This window comes from Rutidosis leptorrhynchoides, chromosome 4 (genome assembly GCF_046630445.1).
Source record: "Rutidosis leptorrhynchoides isolate AG116_Rl617_1_P2 chromosome 4, CSIRO_AGI_Rlap_v1, whole genome shotgun sequence".
NCBI classification, from domain to species: domain Eukaryota; kingdom Viridiplantae; phylum Streptophyta; class Magnoliopsida; order Asterales; family Asteraceae; genus Rutidosis; species Rutidosis leptorrhynchoides.
Window position 1 is genome coordinate 20,108,222 of NC_092336.1, and position 24,169 is coordinate 20,132,390.

The 24,169-nt window shown below is 30.9% G+C and overlaps 2 protein-coding genes across 2 annotated transcripts; both read left to right on the forward strand.

Annotated features, from left to right (window-relative positions):
- Positions 1-586: 586 nt before the first annotated feature.
- On the forward strand, positions 587-22,713 carry LOC139840464 (UDP-glycosyltransferase 85C1-like). Its single transcript, XM_071830729.1, has 3 exons — positions 587-1,268; positions 9,315-9,476; positions 21,938-22,713. The coding sequence occupies exons 1-3, from the start codon at positions 749-751 to the stop codon at positions 22,711-22,713; spliced, it is 1,458 nt and encodes a 485-aa protein (XP_071686830.1). The 5' UTR covers positions 587-748.
- LOC139840019 (uncharacterized) lies at positions 1,725-4,055 on the forward strand. The gene is made up of 4 exons (XM_071830238.1): positions 1,725-1,836; positions 2,345-3,355; positions 3,457-3,575; positions 3,674-4,055. The coding sequence occupies exons 2-4, from the start codon at positions 2,563-2,565 to the stop codon at positions 4,022-4,024; spliced, it is 1,263 nt and encodes a 420-aa protein (XP_071686339.1). The 5' UTR covers positions 1,725-1,836; positions 2,345-2,562; the 3' UTR covers positions 4,025-4,055.
- Positions 22,714-24,169: the final 1,456 nt, after the last annotated feature.

Below are 24,169 nucleotides of genomic sequence, written 5' to 3' on the forward strand. Positions count from 1 at the left end.
CATCCCTGAAGGTATATTGCTTTAATTCATCAACTGGTAAATATAATATATATAAAACCTTGATATAATATCCATTTTTTTTTCTTTTCTTGACAGCATTGTTTGGTATACTTGGTCTATTGGACGATGTCATTATTGCGCTCATCTTCTTTCTTCACGTCGGCACCTTGTATCGGGCGATACTTGTACGTCGCTATGGAGGATCTTCCACCTGACAACATAGTAACCTCAAATGATGTTTGTTAAACTTTGTTTATATCTATAACAATACATCAATATAATGGGACAAAGTTATCTTAGTCATTAGACTCAGTTTTGTATTTTAACGATTGATGGCATTCGGCCTAATAGCACAAGGCCAAACAACTAAGATACAAGTGAACTTTAAAAAAAAATATATATATATATATATATATATATATATATATATATATATATATATATATATATATATATATATATATATATATATATATATATATATATAACAGAAAGTGATACCATAGAATTTTTATTGCCATTAAAAATTAAAAGTTTATATATGTGACAACAAGATCCACGACGTGCATTCGATGCTACCAACCACTACATTACAGGATGCTTCTCTTTCTAATCGACATATTAGTCTTACACAAATTAAATTACTATAAATCAGATACACTGATACACATACTATTAAGCCCTATCTTAGGTAAGTAGTATTTGTTTATTTATCTCGTGGCAAATTAACAGAAACACACACATCGACATGGAGACAGAGCCCTTAATAGATCAGAAAAGGCCTCATGTAGTGTTCATACCATTTCCAGCACAAAGCCACATCAAGTGTATGCTCAAACTAGCCAAACTACTGCACTACAAGGGCATACACATAACTTCCATCAACACTAAATCAAGCCATGTGCGACTCGTAAAGTCTGGTGGGATTCATGATATCAATGGAGTTCCAGGTTTTCGATTTAAAACAGTTCAGGATAGTCCAACTTGTGATGCAGACGATGATGGTGTCGAACATACTCCAACTATACTTGAGCTCATGACCTACCTGAAAGAAAATTTCTATGATTCATTTCTTGATCTTGTATCTAGCCTTGAAACTCCGGTAACATGTATCGTTTGTGATGGTTTCATGACTTTCACAAATTCGATTCACGCTGCAGAGAAGCTTGAGGTTCCTATCTTTCTTTTTTGGACCATGGCTGCTTGTGGATTCATGGGGTTTTATCAGTCAAAAGTTCTAGTGGAGAAAGGACTAGTCCCACTTAAAGGTTTGAATGTTTTCATAATGCCTTAGTTTCCATCTGGTGCCAAAATCTATCTAAATCTTTATTGTAATAAAAATCTTCTTTTGGTTAAAAGAGCTTAAAACTTTTAGACGGATGAAAAAAGGTAGAAGCTAAAAGCTCATAGAACTAGTGTTTGAGAAAAAGCTCCTAGCTTTTTGTCATTTTACTTTTTATTTTAACAGTTCCAGGCAGGGTTGCAAAAAACGGCCTAGACGGCCGTCTAGACGGGGGTGTAGACGGGTTTTCCAATGCCCCGTCCCGTTTATAGCTTATACGTTTGAAAAACGGATTTGGTCCAAAAAACGGTCAAAGTACGGTCAAACTCGGCCCCAGACGGGTAAAAACGGATATTCCCGATTTTTTCCAGGTTTTAAAAAAAAAAAAAAAAAAAGTTGTGGCACCGTACTAATTAGGGTTTCTTTTATTTGGGCGCCATAAGTTCTCCTCTACACCCAATTTAGCTGCTACAATGCACGACATCACAAAACATGAGAGATTAGCAATTGATTCTTCAATTCTTCTCATTTCATCTTATTTCTCACTTACAAAGGTGTGATTTCTTCTCTAATTCACTTTATCTCTCACTTACAAGTTACAATTTATGTTTATGTATGTATAATTGGTATATATATATATATATATATATTGCAATTAGTGTTTACTGCCTTTTCTACTAGTTGTGAGTGTGTAACTATATGTATATTATATATATGATTTTTGTGTTTGTGTATGTTGTATGACGTCATCGTGTCTACATAATATGTATATAATTATAAATTGATTTCATTGTGTGTGTACCAGTTGTTTACTGCCTTCATATGTGTTTGCTATAAAATTTAGACATAATATTTATGTCTAATTGATTTCATTGTGTGTGTACATGTTGTTTACTGTCGTCATTGTGTATGTTGCTTACTGCCTTCATATTTATGTCCGTATGAAACACTTAAACATATATAATAGTTAATAAGCACTTTTCATGGCATGTCACTATGTGTTTGCTATAAAAAATTAGACATAATATTATTTGTTGTTTGTTGTGAAAAATGATTGATCAGGAGGGGTAAATGGCAACATCAAATCCATCCAATGAAACTAAAAGAAAACAAGAAGATACTGGATGGGAGTATGGAAGATTGTTGGATCCAAATAATAGGGATAGGGTGCAATGTAAATTATGTGGCAATATTAATCGTGCAGGTATCAACAGATTGAAACACCACATCGCGGGTATTAGGGGAAATGTTGCTCCATGTTCTAAAGCCACAAAAGAAGTATGTATGTAGGTGGGCAATATTATGGTTTGTTTTTTCTTGAAGGCATTGGTGAGTCAGACCCATATAAATCAACAATTGAAATAGCAAAAAGGATAACGAAGTTTATTTATGCACACCACAAAACATTGGCTTTGATGAGGCGTTACACAAATAAGATGGAAATCGTGAGACCAGGAGTTACACGATTTGCTTCCGCGTTCCTTACTTTACAAAGCTTAATTGATAAGAAGGATGAATTAAGGAAAATGTTTTGTGGTAGTGAATGGGATAAATGTTATTTATCCAAGACAAAAAAAGGGAATGATATCTATAAAATGGTGATGGATAACAGAACTTGGTACGGAATAAGCAAATGTTTAAAAGTGTTCTCACCTTTGGTCAAAATACTTCGAATGGTGGATGCCGATTGGAAGCCTTCAATGGGATTTTTACATGGTGAGCTTAAAAAAGCTCAACAAGAAATCAAGGAGGCTTTGAACAACCAGAAGATTTTTTATGAGCCGGTTATGAAGATCATTCGAATGAAGATGTCAGGTCGACTAGATTCGAGCTTACATTTGGCGGCCTATCTTTTAAACCCATATTATCTTTACAATGATATGGATATCCAGTATGATGAAAAAGTGAATGAAGCAATCAATGATGTTGTTGAAACTTTGTATCCGCAAGATCTTGATATGCAACAAAAAATATTGTTGGAGGAGTTGCCAGTTTACACGTGTAGATCAGAGAGCTTTGCTAAGTTACTTGCATTGAAATCATGTGAGGTTAACACCGAAAAATATGATCCGGGTAAAGCATTTTATATAATTACCTATTTTGTTTTAACTTGTAGTAGTTTAAGTGTATAGCAAATTAGACCTAAGTTACTTGTATTTGGTTTTAACTTGTAGCAAATTGGTGGACACGTTTTGGTAGCTCAGCACCTCATTTGAGAAAGATTGCTATTCGGATCCTTTCTCTAACAACAAGTTCATCCGGATGTGAACGCAATTGGAGCACCTTTGAAGCGGTTAGTCTTTGGTTATTTATTTTGTAATTTGTTAAATGTTAGGTAATCATTTAAATTAAATATTTTTGTTGGTTACTTGGTTGTCTTTGATATTATAGATTCATACAAAAAAAAGAAATCGGTTAGAAGCCTCAAAGTTAAACAATCTTGTTTTTGTTCAATTCAATGCAAATCTGATTTTGAAAAACAAAAAAAGAAAGGAGAGAGGTCATGAAGTTCTTTTAACGGATGATACAAGTGAGGCTCAAGAATGGTTTATTGATGATGATGTGGTTGATGCAATTTCAAAACCAAAAAGAAGCACTAGAAGACAATTTTTGGAGGACGATTTTGAGTCAGAAGATGAAGAGATGGAAATAGATGCTGAAGATGTTGAATATGGGTTTTATGGGGATCAAATCATTGAACAAAATGGACAAGATCAAGATTTGGATGAAAATGAAGTTTGAATCAGTGAAGTTAATAAATATTTGTAGTCTTTTGAACATGTAAGCTTATGTTTATGGTTGAAATATTATGTCCTTTTGAATGTTTATGTTTAAACTTTAAACTATAATGTATTTGTATTTTGAACATGTATGGAATATTGGAATGTTGGACAATATCTTTGTTTCCCTTCACTGTAAACAGGTTGATGGAGTGTTGGACAATCTTATATTGGAAATTCTAAACAAGTTGATGGAGCCTGGTGGGTCTAACAAGACTACTATATTGTAGTCTTGAATTTGAAACTGAAAAAAAGTTTTGAGCATGTATTTGTATTCTTGAACATATATATATATATATATATATATATATATATATATATATATATATATATATATATATATATATATATATATATATATATATATATATATATATATATATATATATATATATAAATTTTATTTAAAAGTCAACGTTAGTCAACATCCGTCTCGACCCCCGTCTCGACCCCGTCTCGACCGTCTCGACCCTTTTAGGACCCTACCGTCTCGACCCCGTCTCGCGTATTTTGCAACCTTGGTTCCAGGTACTCTGTTAAACACCTAAATACATATGCTATCAGCTACAAACTATCATTATGTCTTAACGACTTTTTTTTTAAAATGGTAATAATTTTAAACCAACTTTCAAAACTGGAAAAAATGAAAAATTCGTTGCAGAAATGGTAAAACCGAAGTTTGGAACCTCGGTTTTGCCATTTCCGAAGTTTCAAACTTCGGTTTTGTGTGGTTTGTCAGCAGAAACCCTAAACCGAAGTTTGGAACTTCGGTTTTGCAGGCTTTTCAGCAAAATCGAAGTTTCAAACTTCGGTTTTGCAGTCTGCATTGCCAGTCACAATTATGGACTGAAACCTGCAACCCTAGTCTCAATTATGGACTGAAACCTGCTAACCTATCATGTCAAAATCTGATTTATCATCTTTTTTCATTTATTTATATCACCCTTATCATGGACTCAAACACAAACATCACCAAGAACACAATTCAAGCATTTCAAAGTCAGTTTCAAACACCAACAACACAATTCAAACTAATCTTAATCAGTTTCATACATCAATAATTACAAAAATGTCTATAATTCGTCCATTCATGGTTCATTTTCTTTGGGGAGGGCAAATTTCATTCCAAAATGGTTGGCTTACTGGTGATAACACAACGATTAGAAGGAGTTTTGTGTTGACAACCAAGGTTAACTGTATGCAGTTAAAACAAATGGCGTATAATTATGTAGGTGTGAGTCAAAGATCACACACGTTAAAAATGTTCTTGTGGGTTCTTTTCAATGGAAATGAATGGAAAAGTGAACTTACTGATGATAACACTTTGGAAACAATATATTTTTATTCTCAGAATGATCCAAATTACGAGGCTCAAATTGAAATTCAGTTTGAGGAAGTTTTTTCAACCACCCAAGTTCGGGTTATATTGATCTTATTCAAACTTTGGAGGGTGGTCCATCAACATCAAACTACCATTCAACAGTTATTGAAGATGAACAAGAACGAAGAGACGAAGTAGAAAATGTAGTAGACCCAGATGATGGTATGTCTACTGCAACCGACGATACAGTTTCTGAATATAGCGTTGAAGATAATGTTTCGGGTGACGAAGGTAGAGAAGAGCAAGTGGAACCACAATTGGAGCCTGCCCCAGTTTCACGTTTTGGGTTTGTTAATGAAGGTGAAGGTAGTAATAGTTTTCCATACGATGACGACCAAGAAGCTTCATGGGTTTTTTATGATAAGGAGATCGGTATTATTTCCAAAGGAATGGTGTTCCAGAACAAATCCGAACTTATTTATGATGTTCGAAAATGGAATATACACCATAATAGAGAAATAGTTGTTACACAAAGCAAGCCAGGTTATTGGCAAGCACATTGTAGAACAACTAGCTCAAGTTTTAAGGGTCCACAAGAAAGATACCATTGTGCCTGGAGTGTTAGTGGTTCGTCTCACAATCGATCTAAGGTATGGAAAATAACAAAATGGAAAGATGGACACACGTGTTATGGACACGTATCAGAAAACAACAATCGTTGTTTAACCTCTAGCTTAATTGCTACTGAAATTGAACATCAAATATGTGTGAACGTTGCTTATCCTGTTGCCAACATCCAAGCCCAAATAAAAAATACATGGCATGTGGATATCCGTTACGGCAAAGCATGGAATGCTAGGCGTATTGCAATCGAACGATTGTTTAGAACTTGGGAAAGTAACTTTATTCATTTACCAAATTATGTAAATGAATTAGTTACTACCAATCCAGACACAATTGTTGTGTTTGAAAATGGACCTGAAATTTATGAAGGTTTCGACACCTTTAAATTTGTGTTTTGGGCATTCGGTCCAACCATTAAAGCGTTTAAACTGTGTATTCCAATGATTTGCATCGATGGCACCCATTTGAAAGGTAGTTATAAGGGTAAACTGTTAACATCGGTTGCCAAAAATTCTAACAATCAAATTTTACCTATTGCCTTTGCCCTAGTTGATGAAGAAAGTAACGAAAGTTGGTCTTGGTTTTTGCAAATGCTCCAAGAAAATGTTATTGAAAACGAAAAGTTGTGTGTCATCTCTGATCGACACCAAGGTATCTTACATGCAATGGGTGCTCAAACATATGGTTGGGAACATAGGTACTGCTTGCGCCACATTCGTAGCAACTTGTTGAGCAAATACACTAAAGTGAAATCGCTCAAACACTTGTGTTGGACAGCCTGTTCAACAACAAATCAAATATTGTACAAGAATGCTTTGCGAGCCATCAAACAAGCTAGTGTTGAGGCTTGGCAATATTTGCAAGATGCTGATGTAGGCAAATGGACTGTGTATAGGGACAGTCAGAGGAGTCGTTGGGGTAACACAACGACAAATATTACTGAGTCCCTCAACAATGTGTTCCGTCATGCCTGAATGATGCCGATCAAAGCGTGTATCGAATATACATTTGATTACACCAGACAACACTTCTACGATCAAAATCGAGAAGCAAGGCTATGTAATTCACCACTTTCGAAGTTCATGTTCAACGTCTTTAACGAACGGGCAAAAAGAGCTCAACGTTACAAAACAACATGTTATCACGAAGAACAAGGTATCTACAAGGTTCATTCAACTTATCAAAGAAGTGGAGAAGGTGGCACTGATTACACAGTGGAGTTTAAAAAGAAAAGGTGTTCATGTGGTATTTGGCAACACCAAAGATTACCTTGCTCTCTTGTCATTTCCGTATGTAGCCATCTAAACGAGGATATAAATAAACAAATCAGTAAAAAGTATACAACTCCTACATGGAGAGAGCAATATAGCGATCATTTTAATCCATTAAGAGATGCTAGCTACTGGACACATATAGAATGGAAAATTATGGCCGATCCATCAAGATTGATTAAGCACAGGGGGCGAAAGCAATCAAAACGTATAAAGAACCAGATGGATGAACGTGAAAAGCAAGCTCCAAAGTGTGGTATATGCAGAACTGAAGGTCACAACAGGAATACTTGTCCACGTACTAGAAACCCATAGGTTTTCATTAGTAATTTGTTGTATTTAGTTTGTTGTACTTTGTTTCTTGTAGTTTGTTTCTTGTAGTTTGTTTCTTGTAAAGTAACTTTAATTTATAAAAGGTCTAGGTGCATAATAGTATTCACCATGACTATCATACATCGTATCGAACTCTAGTGCGTCTTCAAAAACTCCAAATAAAACATACAACTCGATGTTGTCTGAAAGTATACACGCTTTCCCTACTAATGTATACCATTCTTCATCATAGCACATTGCTTCGGCTTCACTTGCTCCTGCTTTGTAGTAGTATATGTCCATTGAACGTGGATTCTTTGGTAGCTTTTCTCGAAGAAACTCATTCAACTTCTCCATATTAAAGCCCCGAACATCTACGTTATCAAACGTCATTTTAGGCCCTTTAGAGAGTTCCGTTTTACCATCGTTCCATTCAAAATCACAACCATGATACACATCAATTGATACGTATTTCGAATTCATTTTTTGTTATGTATTTATGAAACAATCACAAATCACTTTTATAAGCCCGAATCTACATATAACCGAAGTTATAAAGTTCGGTTTCAGACCAATAAAAAAAAAGCATGCAAAACCGATGTTTGAAACTTCGGTTTGTCAGGTACTAGACATGTCATAAAAAGCAATTAAAGAAATGTTACTGTTACCTTTTACTGTTCGGCAGCTTTTACTGAAACCGAACTTTAAAAGGTCGATTTTCCAATTTTAACTACACTATATAAACCGACATCAATTACAACAAACAATGTATCACTCTATTCTCCCTTCTCCAAACATAAATTTTTAATTTTGTAAACATAAACATGTCACCAATTCCTGTTCAAATTAATGTCTATTGGAATGGACAGTTTTCAACACAAAAAAAGTTTTACTATGGGTACAAATATAAGTACTTTCAAAATGTGGATGTTAGTCAGATGACAACAATTTCGAAGGAGTTTGAGTGGCTCAAAGAAAACATTACGATTGAACATTCGGGCGTGATGTTTTGGAATGAATGTAAAGGAAAATTCGAGCATCCTTGTGAGGAAGATGAATGGATTATGATAAAAAAACGAAGCAATTGTGAAAAACCAACCTCTTCCATTGCATCTAATTTAATTATGTGTTAAATTTCTATGTGTTGTTTTAAATTATGTATTTTTATTTTCAAAAAAATGTAACCGTGATTCTGATATTAATAAAAGTGTTATCCAAAAAATTTGTATTTGCATCTTACTAATATTAATATTTTATTGTTTGTAATGTTATTATATGTTTTTAAAGTAATTTTAGCGTATGAAACTGTAAATTAACTACCAAAACCAAGTTATTTATAAAATTAGTGTTTAAAAAAAAAAAACCAAAACCGAAGTTTGGAACTTCGGATTTGGTAAAACCGAATTTCCAAACTTTGGTTTAGGGTTTCTGCTGACAGACCACCCAAAACCGAAGTTTGAAACTTCAAAAATGGCAAAACCGAGGTTCCAAACTTCGGTTTTACCATTTTTGCAACGAATTTTTCATTTTTTCCAGTTTTGAAAGTTGGTTTAAAATTATTACCATTTTAGAAAAAAAAATTCATGTCTTAACAGATTGTACATTTACAAAGAAATAACACACAACTTGTGATGTATCTATTGAGGTGTAATATCTACCCTTAAACTTAAGATCAGAAAGAATTAGATTGAATTAATTAACTTTGCATTATTTTTGTTTTGTAGATGAAAGTTATTTGACAAATGGTTATCTTGAGATGGAAATAGATTGGATTCCAGGAATGGAAGGTATCCGTTTAAAGGATTTACCAGAGTTCATACGAGTCACTAGTCCGAATGATATTGCATTTACATTTCTCCTAGAAGTTGCTCAAAAAGCCGATAACGTTTCGCGTATGATGAAAGGACCCGTTCATATACATTATAAATGATTCACAATAATTGATTACATTGCGAGGTATTTGACCTCTATATGATACATTTTACAAACATTGCATTCGTTTTTAAAAGACAAACTTTCTTTACATCAAAAATTGACAGGCATGCATACCATTATAATATCCACTATGCAACTATAAATTGATTTAATACTAATCTTTGATGAACTCAATGACTCGAATGCAACGTTCTTCAAAATATGCTATGAAAGACTCCAAGTAATATCTTTAAAATAAGCAAATGCATAGCGGAAGATTTCTTTAACACCTGAGAATAAACATGCTTTAAAGTGTCAACCAAAAGGTTGGTGAGTTCATTAGTTTATCATAATCATTTATTTCCATCATTTTAATAGACCACAAGAATTTCATTTCCAGTTCTCATAAATATACGTCCCATACATAGAGACAAAAATAATCATTCATATGGTGAACACCTGGTAACCGACATTAACTAGATACATATAAGAATATCCCCTATCATTCCGGGATCCTCCTTCGGACATGATATAAATTTCGAAGTACTAAAGCATCCGGTACTTTGGATAGGGTTTGTTAGGCCCAATAGATCTATCTTTAGGATTCGCGTCAATTAGGTTGTCTGTTCCCTAATTCTTAGATTACCAGACTTTAATAAAAAGGGGCATATTCGATTTCGATAATTCAACCATAGAATGTAGTTTCAATTACTTGTGTCTATTTTGTCAAACATTTATAAAAGCGCATGTATTCTCAGTCCCAAAAATATAAAGGGTAAAAAGGCAAATGAAACTCACCATACTGTATTTCGTAGTAAAAATACATATAACGTCATTGAACAAGTGCAAGGTTGGCCTCGGATTCACGAACCTAAATTAATTATATATATTTATGTGTTGGTCAATATTTGTCTAACAAATTAGGTCAAGTCATAGTGTACCACAATCCTAATGCTCGAGACTAATATGCAAAAGTCAACAAAAGTAAATTTGACTCAAAATAATTTCCAAAAATCTATACATGATTAATATATAGTTTAAATATCGTCGTTTTATATTTTTAAATATTTTTAAAAGATTTATTAGAGTAAATAATATAATTTATTTATTAATAAATAAAATTTTATATTAAATTTATATAATAAAATATACTTTTATATATATTAAGTAATAAAATTTATAGGGTTCATTTAATATCATAAAGATAATATGATAGGTATTATTAAAGTAAGTTATTACACGTAGTAAAATATGTTTGTATCACATATTTATTTGATAAAATAATATCTATAATGATAGTAAGTAAAAGTTGTATTATTTTGTAATAATAATAATTATTATAAAAATATCAATATTTATAATTACTAAGATGACATTATGATAAAACGATAATTCTAATTATGATAACTTTAATATTTACGATAATTTTTAATATTATCTTTAAAATAATAATTCTATTTAAAATAATAATAATAATAATGTTTTATAGTAACAATGACATTTCTATTAAAATGATAATTTTTGTTAAAATGATAGTTTTAATACTAACGACACTTTTAATAATAATAGTAATGATAAAAATAATAAGAACAATAATTTTATCTAAATCAATATCTTATAATATTTTAATTTCATCATGATACTCTTACTCATTATTCCCTAATCGTTTCGTTTAATAGCTTTTAATTGTCTTTTATATCGTGTTCATAATAATGATAATAATAGTAATCAAAATAATTAGGTGTTACAAATATTTGTTTTAATTACACCAATATTAATAATGATGGTTACTATAACATTATTAACGATAATACTAATAATTATCTTAATGATAATATAGTAATAATAATAATAACAATAACAATAACCATTTTTAAATAATGATATATATATATTAATAATGATAATAATAATAATAATAATAATAATAATAATAATAATAATACTAATAATAATAATAATAATAATTGGATAATAATAATAATACTAATTATAACTTTAACGATAATAACGATAGTAATAATAATAAAAAACAATTTTTAATGATAAATCCCTTTTATTGATAAAGATAATAATAATAATGATAATAATAAGATAAAACTAGAACGACGATAAAAACGACGATAATAATAATCATTTTTAATAAAAATATCGAAAATTCAATTGATTATAACTTCTAATCCGTTCATCGAAACCATTCGATATCTAAAGGAAAAGTTCTTAATTTTTCGCTAGCTTTCCAAGGACATGCATATCTTATACCTTATGTCAACCGCAAGTGTAACTAATTCAAGATTCAACCTAATCTGTCTAAGGGAAATATCAAAAGTACAAGCATGCATAATCCTAAATACTCGAGCACTAGTCAGGGATACACTATTAGTATGTAAAAGTTAAATTATGAGTACTCACGTATCAATATTGAGATTCAATATTGCAGGAAAGGTACGTAGACGCAACGAAAATGATAAACACTATATTGACCTCACGAGCATACCCATGAACCATACTCAATCACCTCCATAGCTATAACCCATAATTTCCTTAATCATATCCTACTCAAAAAACAATTTCGAAATCACTCGGACAGCACTCCGTCGTAATATTTTATGTATACTAATAATATCTTGAAATAATACAGAGTAAATATATATATGTAAATCGATTGAGAGAGTTTAGAGAAAAATATTTTCAAGTTTCTATGAAATAATGAAACCTATTGAATTCTATTTATAATAGATTTTTAAATTATTAAAGTGAATTATTAAAGTATGAATTATTAAAGTGAATTATTAAAGTATGAATTATTAAAGTGAATTATTAAAGTATGAATTATTAAAGTGAATTATTAAAGTATGAATTATTAAAGTGAATTATTAAAGTTAAAGTCAAGTAAAAATAAAGTAAAGGTAAAGTTTAAGTATAGTAAAAGTATAAAACTATGTACGTATAATACGCGTATAAATATATATAATATTAATTTAAATCATTATATATATTTAATAAAATAAAATATAAATATCGTTATCTTTATCTTTATTATACTAGTTAAGTATTGAGTTGTCAAAAGTGGTTCTAGATATTTATAAAAGTTATATACGTTTTAATAATAAAGTTCTTTTTAAACTGAAAATGTTTTTGTACGTTTGAAACTAAATAGATCAATTGAGTCTTTATGAGATTCAATCTTCCACCATCCTTTGTCTAGTTCTCAATGATTGACAATTTGTTCTTATTTATAAATCACTTTACCATTTTCCGAATATTGTTAAAATGGAAAGATTTCTCAAATCAACGTGGGCCTTTCAATAGAGACTTGTAATCATAATTCAATATATCTGATAATTCAATCATTTGATCTTATCTTCTAATTCCATTGATAAACATTTTGAAACAGATACAATCCTATAAAGTATTTAATCTAATATTTTGTTTACGTTTTAAGGTATAATATATATACATATATAATCATATTCGTTTAATGGTTCGTGAATCGTCGGAACTTGGTCGAGGTTGAATGAATGTATGAACATAGTTTAAAATTCTTGAAATTTAACTTAACAAATATTGCTTATCGTGTCGGAAACATATAAAGATTAAAGTTTAAATTTGGTTGAAAATTTCCGGGTTGTCACAGTACCTACCCGTTAAAGAAATTTCGTCCCGAAATTTGAGTGGAAGGGTCGTGAATGATAATAAGTATGTTTTCATGATGCATACGGGCTAAAAATTAGAGTTTTATCATCAGCGAATAATTTGGATAAACAATCCATTTATATGAAGAGTACGAATAAAGCTAACATAGAAGAGTGAAATGAGTAAGTGTAGATTCATCTTATCATTTGACGTAGATATGATTGATTCCCAGATTTCAAGGGATTTGAAGAAAATCTTCTTAATAAGATTTGACTCTCCGGTAATCAAGGGAATTAGGATCCGCTTTAAATGCGATCGTCCATTTTAATTGTTCTGTCGGAGATTTTCTTATAAATTCACCTCCTTCGTTTCCTTACAACTCACACCTTCTGTTGATGCATTTTATGCAAGTCCCTAGACATCTATCCACATCCATTGCAGGTACAACAGTTTACAGGCCACCATGATTGCTCGTTATTATCATATACGTGTTTGTATGTGGTTACAGGAACTGCAGGAACGAGATTTAGATGTTTGACTATGTTAGACTTAGTCAGACGTACGAGTGAAGCCTCACTAGTACGGCTGACAGGCTCATACGCACGGTTGATGCTGAGCTAAGTCACAATTAGAACCTAAATGAGAAGACACGAGTGAGTGATCACCCGTACGGCTGATGAAGCCAACTCGTACGTGTGATGAATGAATCGTATGGGTGAGTCAATAGCAGGGGTATATAAAGTCTTATGTTCTTCATTTTAGGTTAAGCCTCTCATTTGTTACACACACTCAGATCTAGTGAGCTCCTCTGATTCTCTCTCAGTCCAAATCACCCAGGTGGTATATAATAGCTCTAGGTGTTGATCTAATCACACTTGATTTAGTTGTGGTTTGACTAAATTAATCAAAAAAAAAACTTAACATATTCACTAGAGGGTTTGATTCGCTTATTCCGCCATTATGTGAGTTAAATCTGTTGATTTCTAAGTTCCTAATCATGTTTCATCACCTTCTATTCTTTCCCCCTCAACTCATATTTTAAAGTATTCATCAATATGCTCCATCCAGTTCTGATTCTCGATATACTTCTAACTTTCATATCGGTCATTCTTTTTTTTCATCTACCGCCGGAAGAATCTATTTACTTCTACTATACTCTTGAGTTTATAGTGTTTCTAGTTCTTCCGTGTCTTTATATTGCTATATGCATCGATATATATGGTTTATAATTTCTGGTTTGTCGTTGGGCTTTATATGTTCCATTATATTTCAAAGTCTCTGCTTCTGTCTTCTATAATCATTATCATTCACAGTTAATGCTCTCTTTTATTTGCTGCAATTTATACCCCAATTTCTATTTCGGAGTTTTGTCCTTTCGTTTCTTCTTCTTGCGATTAAGCACCGCTTGTAATGGTCCAGAATTCACAGATATGAATTTTGGAATGAACATTGTTAATGTTCTAGGAAGGAAATTGTGATGGCACGATCTTGACTTGTCAAATTACTAGAATACTTTGGAAAAGGCCGAATCATCAAGAAATATTTTCTTGATATTTTAGAGGTTAAATAGAATACAAGAGTCGTATAACATGGCACATGATGATGTTATGATCTGTGAATCATCACGTTCCATTTAGAAACTCAGCATGACTTACTGTAATATAATCACATTGATCAAGTTTCATTATATTATATTAATTCATGCTTCCGTTTCCAACACTACTTCAAAATATTCCTATTTTAAACTTGAATGTTTCAGAATTTAGAAACTAAAATAGTTTCTTTTATGATGTAATACAGATAGCGCGAAGAGGTAAATTATTTCAAATAAGAAAAATTAAGAAAATATCTTCAGAAATATGAAGGATATTTATAATGAAAGATATGATGATATTTTAGAATTTCTAATATCAGAGGATAATGAAGAATATTATCCGCAGGGGTTTAGAGTCAGGAGCAAGGTATTCGTTAATGACTTCAGCAGGTACTGAATCATTTGGATCCTTTGAAGTCAGGTTCAGTCTTTGTAATTTGTCCACAGCCTCCTTCCTACTTTGCTCAATCCGTTTTCCAGTTCCAAAACTTCTCTTTTTCTGCGCTTTGCCAGCACACTTCATCATTATCATCCAGCTTTTACCGTTTAAAGTCGTTTATAGTTTTTGCTTCTTCATCAGCATTTTTTCCATTTTCGGAGAACCAATTCGTACTTCGAAGTGTTTTTCAGAAACTTTACATTCAAATTAAGTCCAGAAGAAAGACGTTATATATACACATATAACTGTTGGCGTAGACATGCTGCGAGATTTCAAAATACTGATTGCTAATTCCCAATGATTCGTATGGCAATTCTCATTACAAGATGCGAATGAGTGAATGATGGGGTTTCAATGAATAATTATAATGACTTTTTGGAGAGGCTAAAGTCAAAGGGTAATGAAGTTGTTGGTACATCTACTAATAATGTGGTGGAATGTAAAAGGTTCCCTGGTAACGATGGTGTATATCTCAAGGTTATAATAAGGTTAGTCTGACTGAAAAGTCGAAGTTGACTTGCTGGAGCTGTGACAAAACTGACTACTTTGAATAGGAGTCGCAAAATTATTTTTTGCTTATAAATGCCAAAGAATCTGACGCGGATACGTTGTTTAAACTTTTACTTTGGTTTCAAGAGTTTTTCAGGTACATAATTGTGGGTAACATGTGGTTGGATCATCATCTCGATTGCTCATCATTCGAAGTGTCTTCAGAAATTTTTCGAAGGGTTTGAACACAGATTGTAATCGTTAACATACATTTGATGTTCTAACACAGTTTTGAAGTTAAAATATACCTTGTAAAAGATGTAAGGATCTAAGAGTGATGATTTTGGTCATATCTCAAGTTGAATTTTGAGATTTCAAAATCAGAATATGTAATTAAATTTTGAATGAGTATGGTTGTTTTGATTTCTATAAAAGAATGTATATTGTTGTGAAAGTAGGGAGTATAATGGATGATTTGCTGAATCAGATTCGAAGAATGTAACATATTAATTGTGAATCTATATATCTCTCGGGTATTACCTACCTGTTAAAAAAAATTTCACAATTAATATTTTGTACAAAAGAATTTTATTACAGTCTTTATGAAAATATATATATGTATATTTTCTTCAGATGTAACATAGATTTAATGAGTTAATGTTAAATTAAACTCATTTGATTTACGGTTGAAACTAGAATTGAATAATCCCTAAAGGCTTTAAAAAGTACATAACTTTTACGCAGTATTTCTTTAATGACATTGAAATTATGAATCAATACTTCGTTATTTGTTGATGTATGATGTTCGGTTCGTGGAATTCTTGTGAATTTTGCAAAGTACGAATGATGTTATCTGAAAAGTTTCGGGTACATCGATGATGAAAGTGTAAAATCAAATATATACTTGATTTATTATGAATTGGAATTTGTTAAATTGCGACAGAGATTGTAGTTAACGCTGGTTAAGTTGCGGCCGAAGGACTTACATTATTGCATATTTGTAATATGAATTAACCGAGTAGTTAAGATTCACACACAATAGCTTAGCACGAAAAGATTTATTTCAAAATATATATATATATATATATATATATATATATATATATATATATATATATATATATATATATATATATATATATATAAAATATACATATAATTTCTTCAGAGGGAATGAGTTAATTCTTCATAACTCGTTGATATAATATACATGTTATTGATTCGTAATGATGTCCACAGTGATTCTTGAACTGACGGAGTTTGTGATGTTATCGGTGTTGTTGATTCGGATGTTGACTGTAATGACGATGCTGGTAACGCTGACGGTACTTTTGATGCTGTTGGTAAAGCAAGTTTAGCTTGTTAATCACACACCATTTTTGTCAGGGTTTCTACTCTTCCTTCTATCATTTTGGTTCGCTTAACTGATTTATGGTTAGGGCTAGATTAGATAATCTCTAAGACTTTAGAGATTACATAATCGCTGCGGAATGTTTCTCCAATGAAGTTATGAATTAATACTTCATCAGTTATTGTTGTTGGTACTCCTTGGTATCTATGGTGCGTATGACGTTGATGCTCGTAAGACAGATTGTGAAGTTGAGGTTTACGACGCGGTTGTGGTTGGAGGTGTAATGGTACTGTTGGCGTTGATGATGGTGGTACTGGTTATGCTGCTGATGCTGCTGCTGGTGTTTGTAATCTCTGCACCATATTCTCCAAAGCCACTACCCGAGCGCGAAGCTCGTTGACTTCTTCTATTACACCGGGGTGATTGTCGATTCGGACGAGCGGATAAATAAAATCTAAAATTTGATGTAATATATAATCGTGACGAGATACTCTGGAAATGAGCGAGAAAATGGTGTTTCGGACAGGTTCGCAGGTAAGTGCTTCAGGTTCTTCGTCAAGAGGGCAATGTGGTGGATGGAAGGGATCACCTTCTTCTTGTCTTCAATGACTGAGGAGGCTACGAACCCATTCCCAATTCATCCAGAATAGGTGATGACTGATTGGTTGATCTATTCTGGTCACACTGCTTTCGGAGCTTGAATGGGATTCCATTTCAAAATCTGAGTGACTTGAACTGATGACGAATTCCATTTCGTACGATTGGATAAAGGATTTTTTTTTCCGATATGAAATGATTTTGGCTAACGGATGGTATTCTAATTACATAGAATATATATATATATATATATATATATATATATATATATATATATATATATATATATATATATATATATATATATATATATATATATATATATATATATATATATGTAGATCAAAAGATTTCGTACATTACGGAGGACTTTGCGGGATATGTCAGGCAAAGTTTAAAGTAACAGATACGATAAGATATGATTTAGCAGATATGCTAAGATATGAATTTTTGTCTATACACTATTCATGCAATCAATGCAGCAAGACGTGTCTTAGACTAAAAATGATAAGCAGGTAATTTCCTGAGGATGATAAGTAGTTAATTTTCGACACAAAATGATAAGCAAAACTTTTGACATGCAGACACGGTCGAAGTCCAGACTCACTAATGCATCCTATCGACTTATCAGTTAGACACACTAATGCAGACCTGGTTCGCTAAGACCACCGCTTTGATACCAACTGAAAGGACCCGTTCATATACATTATAAACGATTCACAATAGTTGATTAAATTGCGAGGTATTTGACCTCTATATGATACATTTTACAAACATTGCATTCATTTTTAAAAGACAAACTTTCTTTTCATCGAAAATTGACAGGCATGCATACCATTATAATATCCACTATGCAACTATAAATTGATTTAATACTAATCTTTGATGAACTCAATGACTCGAATGCAACGTTCTTCAAAATATGCTATGAAAGAATCCAAGTAATATCTTTAAAATGAACAAATGCACAGCGGAAGATTTCTTTAACACCTGAGAATAAACATGCTTTAAAGTGTCAACCAAAAGGTTGGTGAGTTCATTAGTTTATCATAATCATTTATTTCCATCATTTTAATAGACCACAAGAATTTCATTTCCAGTTCTCATAAATATACGTCCCATACATAGAGACAAAAATAATCATTCATATGGTGAACACCTGGTAACCGACATTAACTAGATACATATAAGAATATCCCCTATCATTCCGGGATCCTCCTTCGGACATGATATAAATTTCGAAGTACTAAAGCATCCGGTACTTTGGATGGGGTTTGTTAGGCCCAATAGATCTATCTTTAGGATTCGCGTCAATTAGGGTATCTGTTCCCTAATTCTTAGATTACCAGACTTTAATAAAAAGGGGCATATTCGATTTCGATAATTCAACCAAAGAATGTAGTTTAAATTACTTGTGTCTATTTCGTCAAACATTTATAAAAGCACATGTATTCTCAGTCCCAAAAATATAAAGGGTAAAAAGGCAAATGAAACTCACCATACTGTATTTCGTAGTAAAAATACATATAACGTCATTGAACAAGTGCAAGGTTGGCCTCGGATTCACGAACCTAAATTAATTATATATATTTATGTGTTGGTCAATATTTGTCTAACAAATTAGGTCAAGTCATAGTGTACCACAATCCTAATGCTCGAGACTAATATGCAAAAGTCAACAAAAGTAAATTTGACTCAAAATAATTTCCAAAAATCTATACATGATTAATATATAGTTTAAATATCGTCGTTTTATATTTTTAAATATTTTTAAAAGATTTATTAGAGTAAATAATATAATTTATTTATTAATAAATAAAATTTTATATTAAATTTATATAATAAAATATACTTTTATATATATTAAGTAATAAAATTTATAGGGTTCATTTAATATCATAAAAATAATATGATAGGTATTATTAAAGTAAGTTATTACACGTAGTAAAATATGTTTGTATCACATATTTATTTGATAAAATAATATCTATAATGATAGTAAGTAAAAGTTGTATTATTTTGTAATAATAATAATTATTATAAAAATATCAATATTTATAATTACTAAGATGACATTATGATAAAACGATAATTCTAATTATGATAACTTTAATATTTACGATAATTTTTAATATTATCTTTAAAATAATAATTCTATTTAAAATAATAATAATAATGATATTTTATAGTAACAATGACATTTCTATTAAAATGATAATTTTTGTTAAAATGATAGTTTTAATACTAACGATACTTTTAATAATAATAGTAATGATAAAAATAATAAGAACGATAATTTTATCTAAATCAATATCTTATAATATTTTAATTTCATCATGATACTCTTACTCATTATTTCCTAATCGTTTCGTTTAATAGCTTTTAATCGTCTTTTATATCGTGTTCATAATAATGATAATAATAGTAATCAAAATAATTAGGTGTTACAAATATTTGTTTTAATTACACCAATATTAATAATGATGGTTACTATAACATTATTAACGATAATACTAATAATTATCTTGATGATAATATAGTAATAATAATAATAACAATAACAATAACCATTTTTAAATAATGATATATATATTAATAATGATAATAATAATAATAATAATAATAATAATAATAATACTAATAATAATAATTGGATAATAATAATAATACTAATTATAACTTTAACGATAATAACGATAGTAATAATAATAAAAAACAATTTTTAATGATAAATCCCTTTTATTGATAAAGATAATAATAATAATGATAATAATAAGATAAAACTAGAACGACGATAAAAACGACGATAATAATAATCATTTTTAATAAAAATATCGAAAATTCAATTGATTATAACTTCTAATCCGTTCATCGAAACCATTCGATATCTAAAGGAAAAGTTCTTAATTTTTCGCTAGCTTTCCAAGGACATGCATATCTTATACCTTATGTCAACCGCAAGTGTAACTAATTCAAGATTCAACCTAATCTGTCTAAGGGAAATATCAAAAGTACAAGCATGCATAATCCTAAATACTCGAGCACTAGTCAGGGATACACTATTAGTATGTAAAAGTTAAATTATGAGTACTCGCGTATCAATATTGAGATTCAATATTGCAGGAAAGGTACGTAGACGCAACGAAAATGATAAACACTATATTGACCTCACGAGCATACCCATGAACCATACTTAATCACCTCCATAGCTATAACCCATAATTTCCTTAATCCTATCCTACTCAAAAAACAATTTCGAAATCACTCGGACAGCACTCCGTCGTAATATTTTATGTATACTAATAATATCTTGAAATAATACAGAGTAAATATATATATGTAAATCGATTGAGAGAGTTTAGAGAAAAATATTTTCAAGTTTCTATGAAATAATGAAACCTATTGAATTCTATTTATAATAGATTTTTGAATTATTAAAGTGAATTATTAAAGTATAAATTATTAAAGTGAATTATTAAAGTATGAATTATTAAAGTGAATTATTAAAGTATGAATTATTAAAGTGAATTATTAAAGTATGAATTATTAAAGTGAATTATTAAAGTATGAATTATTAAAGTTAAAGTAAAGTAAAAATAAAGTAAAGGTAAAGTTTAAGTATAGTAAAAGTATAAAACTATGTACGTATAATACGCGTATAAATATATATAATATTAATTTAAATCATTATATATATTTAATAAAATAAAATATAAATATCGTTATCTTTATCTTTATCATACTAGTTAAGTAATGAGTTGTCAAAAGTGGTTCTAGATATTTATAAAAGTTATATACGTTTTAATAATAAAGTTCTTTTTAAACTGAAAATGTTTTTGTACGTTTGAAACTAAATAGATCAATCGAGTCTTTATGAGATTCAATCTTCCACCATCCTTTGTCTAGTTCTCAATGATTGACAATTTGTTCTTATTTATAAATCACTTTACCATTTTCCGAATATTGTTAAAATGGAAAGATTTATCAAATCAACGTGGGCCTTTCAATAGAGACTTGTAATCATAATTCAATATATCTGATAATTCAATCATTTGATCTTATCTTCTAATTCCATTGATAAATATTTTGAAACAGATACAATCCTATAAAGTATTTAATCTAATATTTTGTTTACGTTTTAAGGTATAATATATATACATATATAATCATATTCGTTTAATGGTTCATGAATCGTCGGAACTTGGTCGAGGTTGAATGAATGTATGAACATAGTTTAAAATTCTTGAAATTTAACTTAACAAATATTGCTTATCGTGTCGGAAACATATAAAGATTAAAGTTTAAATTTGGTTGAAAATTTCCGGGTTGTCACATATGATCTTCCACACTTTCGAAGACCTAGAAGCTAGTCTTATAGAAGAGATTAGATTCGTATTTCCTAACGTCTATAATGTTGGACCACTTCAATTACTTTTGAATCAGAAGCAAGAAAGCAAAAGCTCGGAATTTAGTGGATATAGTTTACGTCATGAAGAGCCCGAGTGTGTTCAATGGCTAGAGTCGAAAGAGCCTAATTCTGTAGTGTATGTCAACTTTGGAAGTATAGCAGTAATGTCGTTACAAGATCTTGTAGAACTAGGTTGGGGACTTGTTAACAGCAAATATGAATTTTCATGGATTATAAGAAATGATTTGGTTGATGGGAAACCTAGTGTTTTACCTAAAGAATTAGAGGATGCGATAAACGAGAAAGGATTTGTTGGAAGTTGGTGTACACAAGAAGAGGTCTTGAACCATCGGTCGATTGGTGGGTTCTTGACTCATGGTGGGTGGGGTTCAATCATCGATAGCTTGTCGTCTGGGGTGCCTATGATTTGTTGTCCATTTTTGGGTGACCAACTAACGAATTGTCGACAAATGTGTAAGAAATGGGAAATTGGTATGGAGATAGAGAAGAATACGAAGAGGGATGAAGTGGAGAAGCTTTTGAGGATGTTAATGGAAGGTGAAGAAGGTAAAATAATGAGGAATAAAGCTTTGGAGTGGAAGAAGATGGCGGAAATGGCTACGGGTTCTTGTGGATCATCGTCTTTAGATATAGAGAAACTCATTGACGAAATCACTAACTTAACTAAAACCTAGATTTTCCTTATGTGTTTGACTACTTCGGTCACTCTATTCATACATATCTACTTTGGTTGATGACTTGATGTTTAGAGACAATTTCTAGTAGTTTAAACTTATTTTAATAATAAGGCGATTTAGAAAATTGGCAAAGGCCTATTAAGTTTAGTTAACAAATAAATATATCAAGTTAGAAAAATGTCCAACTTGTTACAAGTTGAAAGAATTGAATTGATCGTTTTTTGATTGCATTGTTCGAACTCTCTATCTATTGAGTAGAACTTTAACGACTATAACTCTAAATAGGCAAGGAGCCTTATGTTATTCATGTGAGGTAATTGGATTTGCTAGATATTTTAACAAGTAGCCATTGAGGTGAGGCTGTTTCCTTGCTATGATTCTCAGAGTGATCTCTTGTTGTTGTGATCTTGATCTTTAAATAAGAAATGATGAGGTTAGCACCTTGGTTCGTATTTCTTTAGTTTTGTAACACTCCCTTCAAGTTGAATAATAAATTTTCGATATTCAACTTGACTAATTATTTGTTGAGGAGTCTTGTTTACTCGTTTACTCGTTTACTCATTAGGTGAGGATGTCCGTAAGCTGGTCTATAGATTTGACAGATGACAGTGATATGATTTCAATATGTTTCCAGTTAACTTTTCTAACTTTTCATTAATGAATGTATGTCAATTTCTACGTGTTTTGTTTGGTTTAGGTTAGTTGATATAACCCAGCCGTTTGTGAATTTAGAATTTTATGTAGTTTACACTCTATAAATTATACATAAGATATCAGTAGTACACTACTAAAAAATGCTTTTAGGAACATTGAAACTCGTCACATAAAACCAGCTCGAACCACGGTTTTTTGTGTGGTGAACCATCACCACTAATTAATCGTCGTTATACGTTCGCCACTCCTGCTTATTTGCGGCGATAATTAGCGTCGATCATGAGTGGGGTCCATTGGTTGTTAAATGTGACGACCCGGAAATTTCCAAACAAATTTAAAATTTAATCTTTATATGTTCCGACACGATAAGCAAAGTTTGTTAAGTTAAATTTCAAGAATTTTAAACTGTGTTCATACATTCATTTAACCTTGACCAAATTTCGACGATTCGCGAACCATTATATAATTGAATATGAATATGTATATACGTATATATATTATAACTTGAGAATGTTAACAATGTATTAAACGTTGTTGGGAAAATGAAAATCTGATGAGTCAAAAGCATTCTAGAATCTGGAGAATTAGAGTCTGAAGTTGCAGACTCTGATATTTACTGAAGACAACGGTTTGAGATTTCTTGATGACTAAGCTAAAGAATATTCTGGAGATATGTTTAAAAGTTTAAGAAGATTTGTTTTGATTCGGTTTTATCTCCAGAATATTGACTTTAGAGTTATTTGCATATTAGTTTAGTTTTTGAGTTTATCTTTACCTTATTTATAGCTAAGTTGTTTTG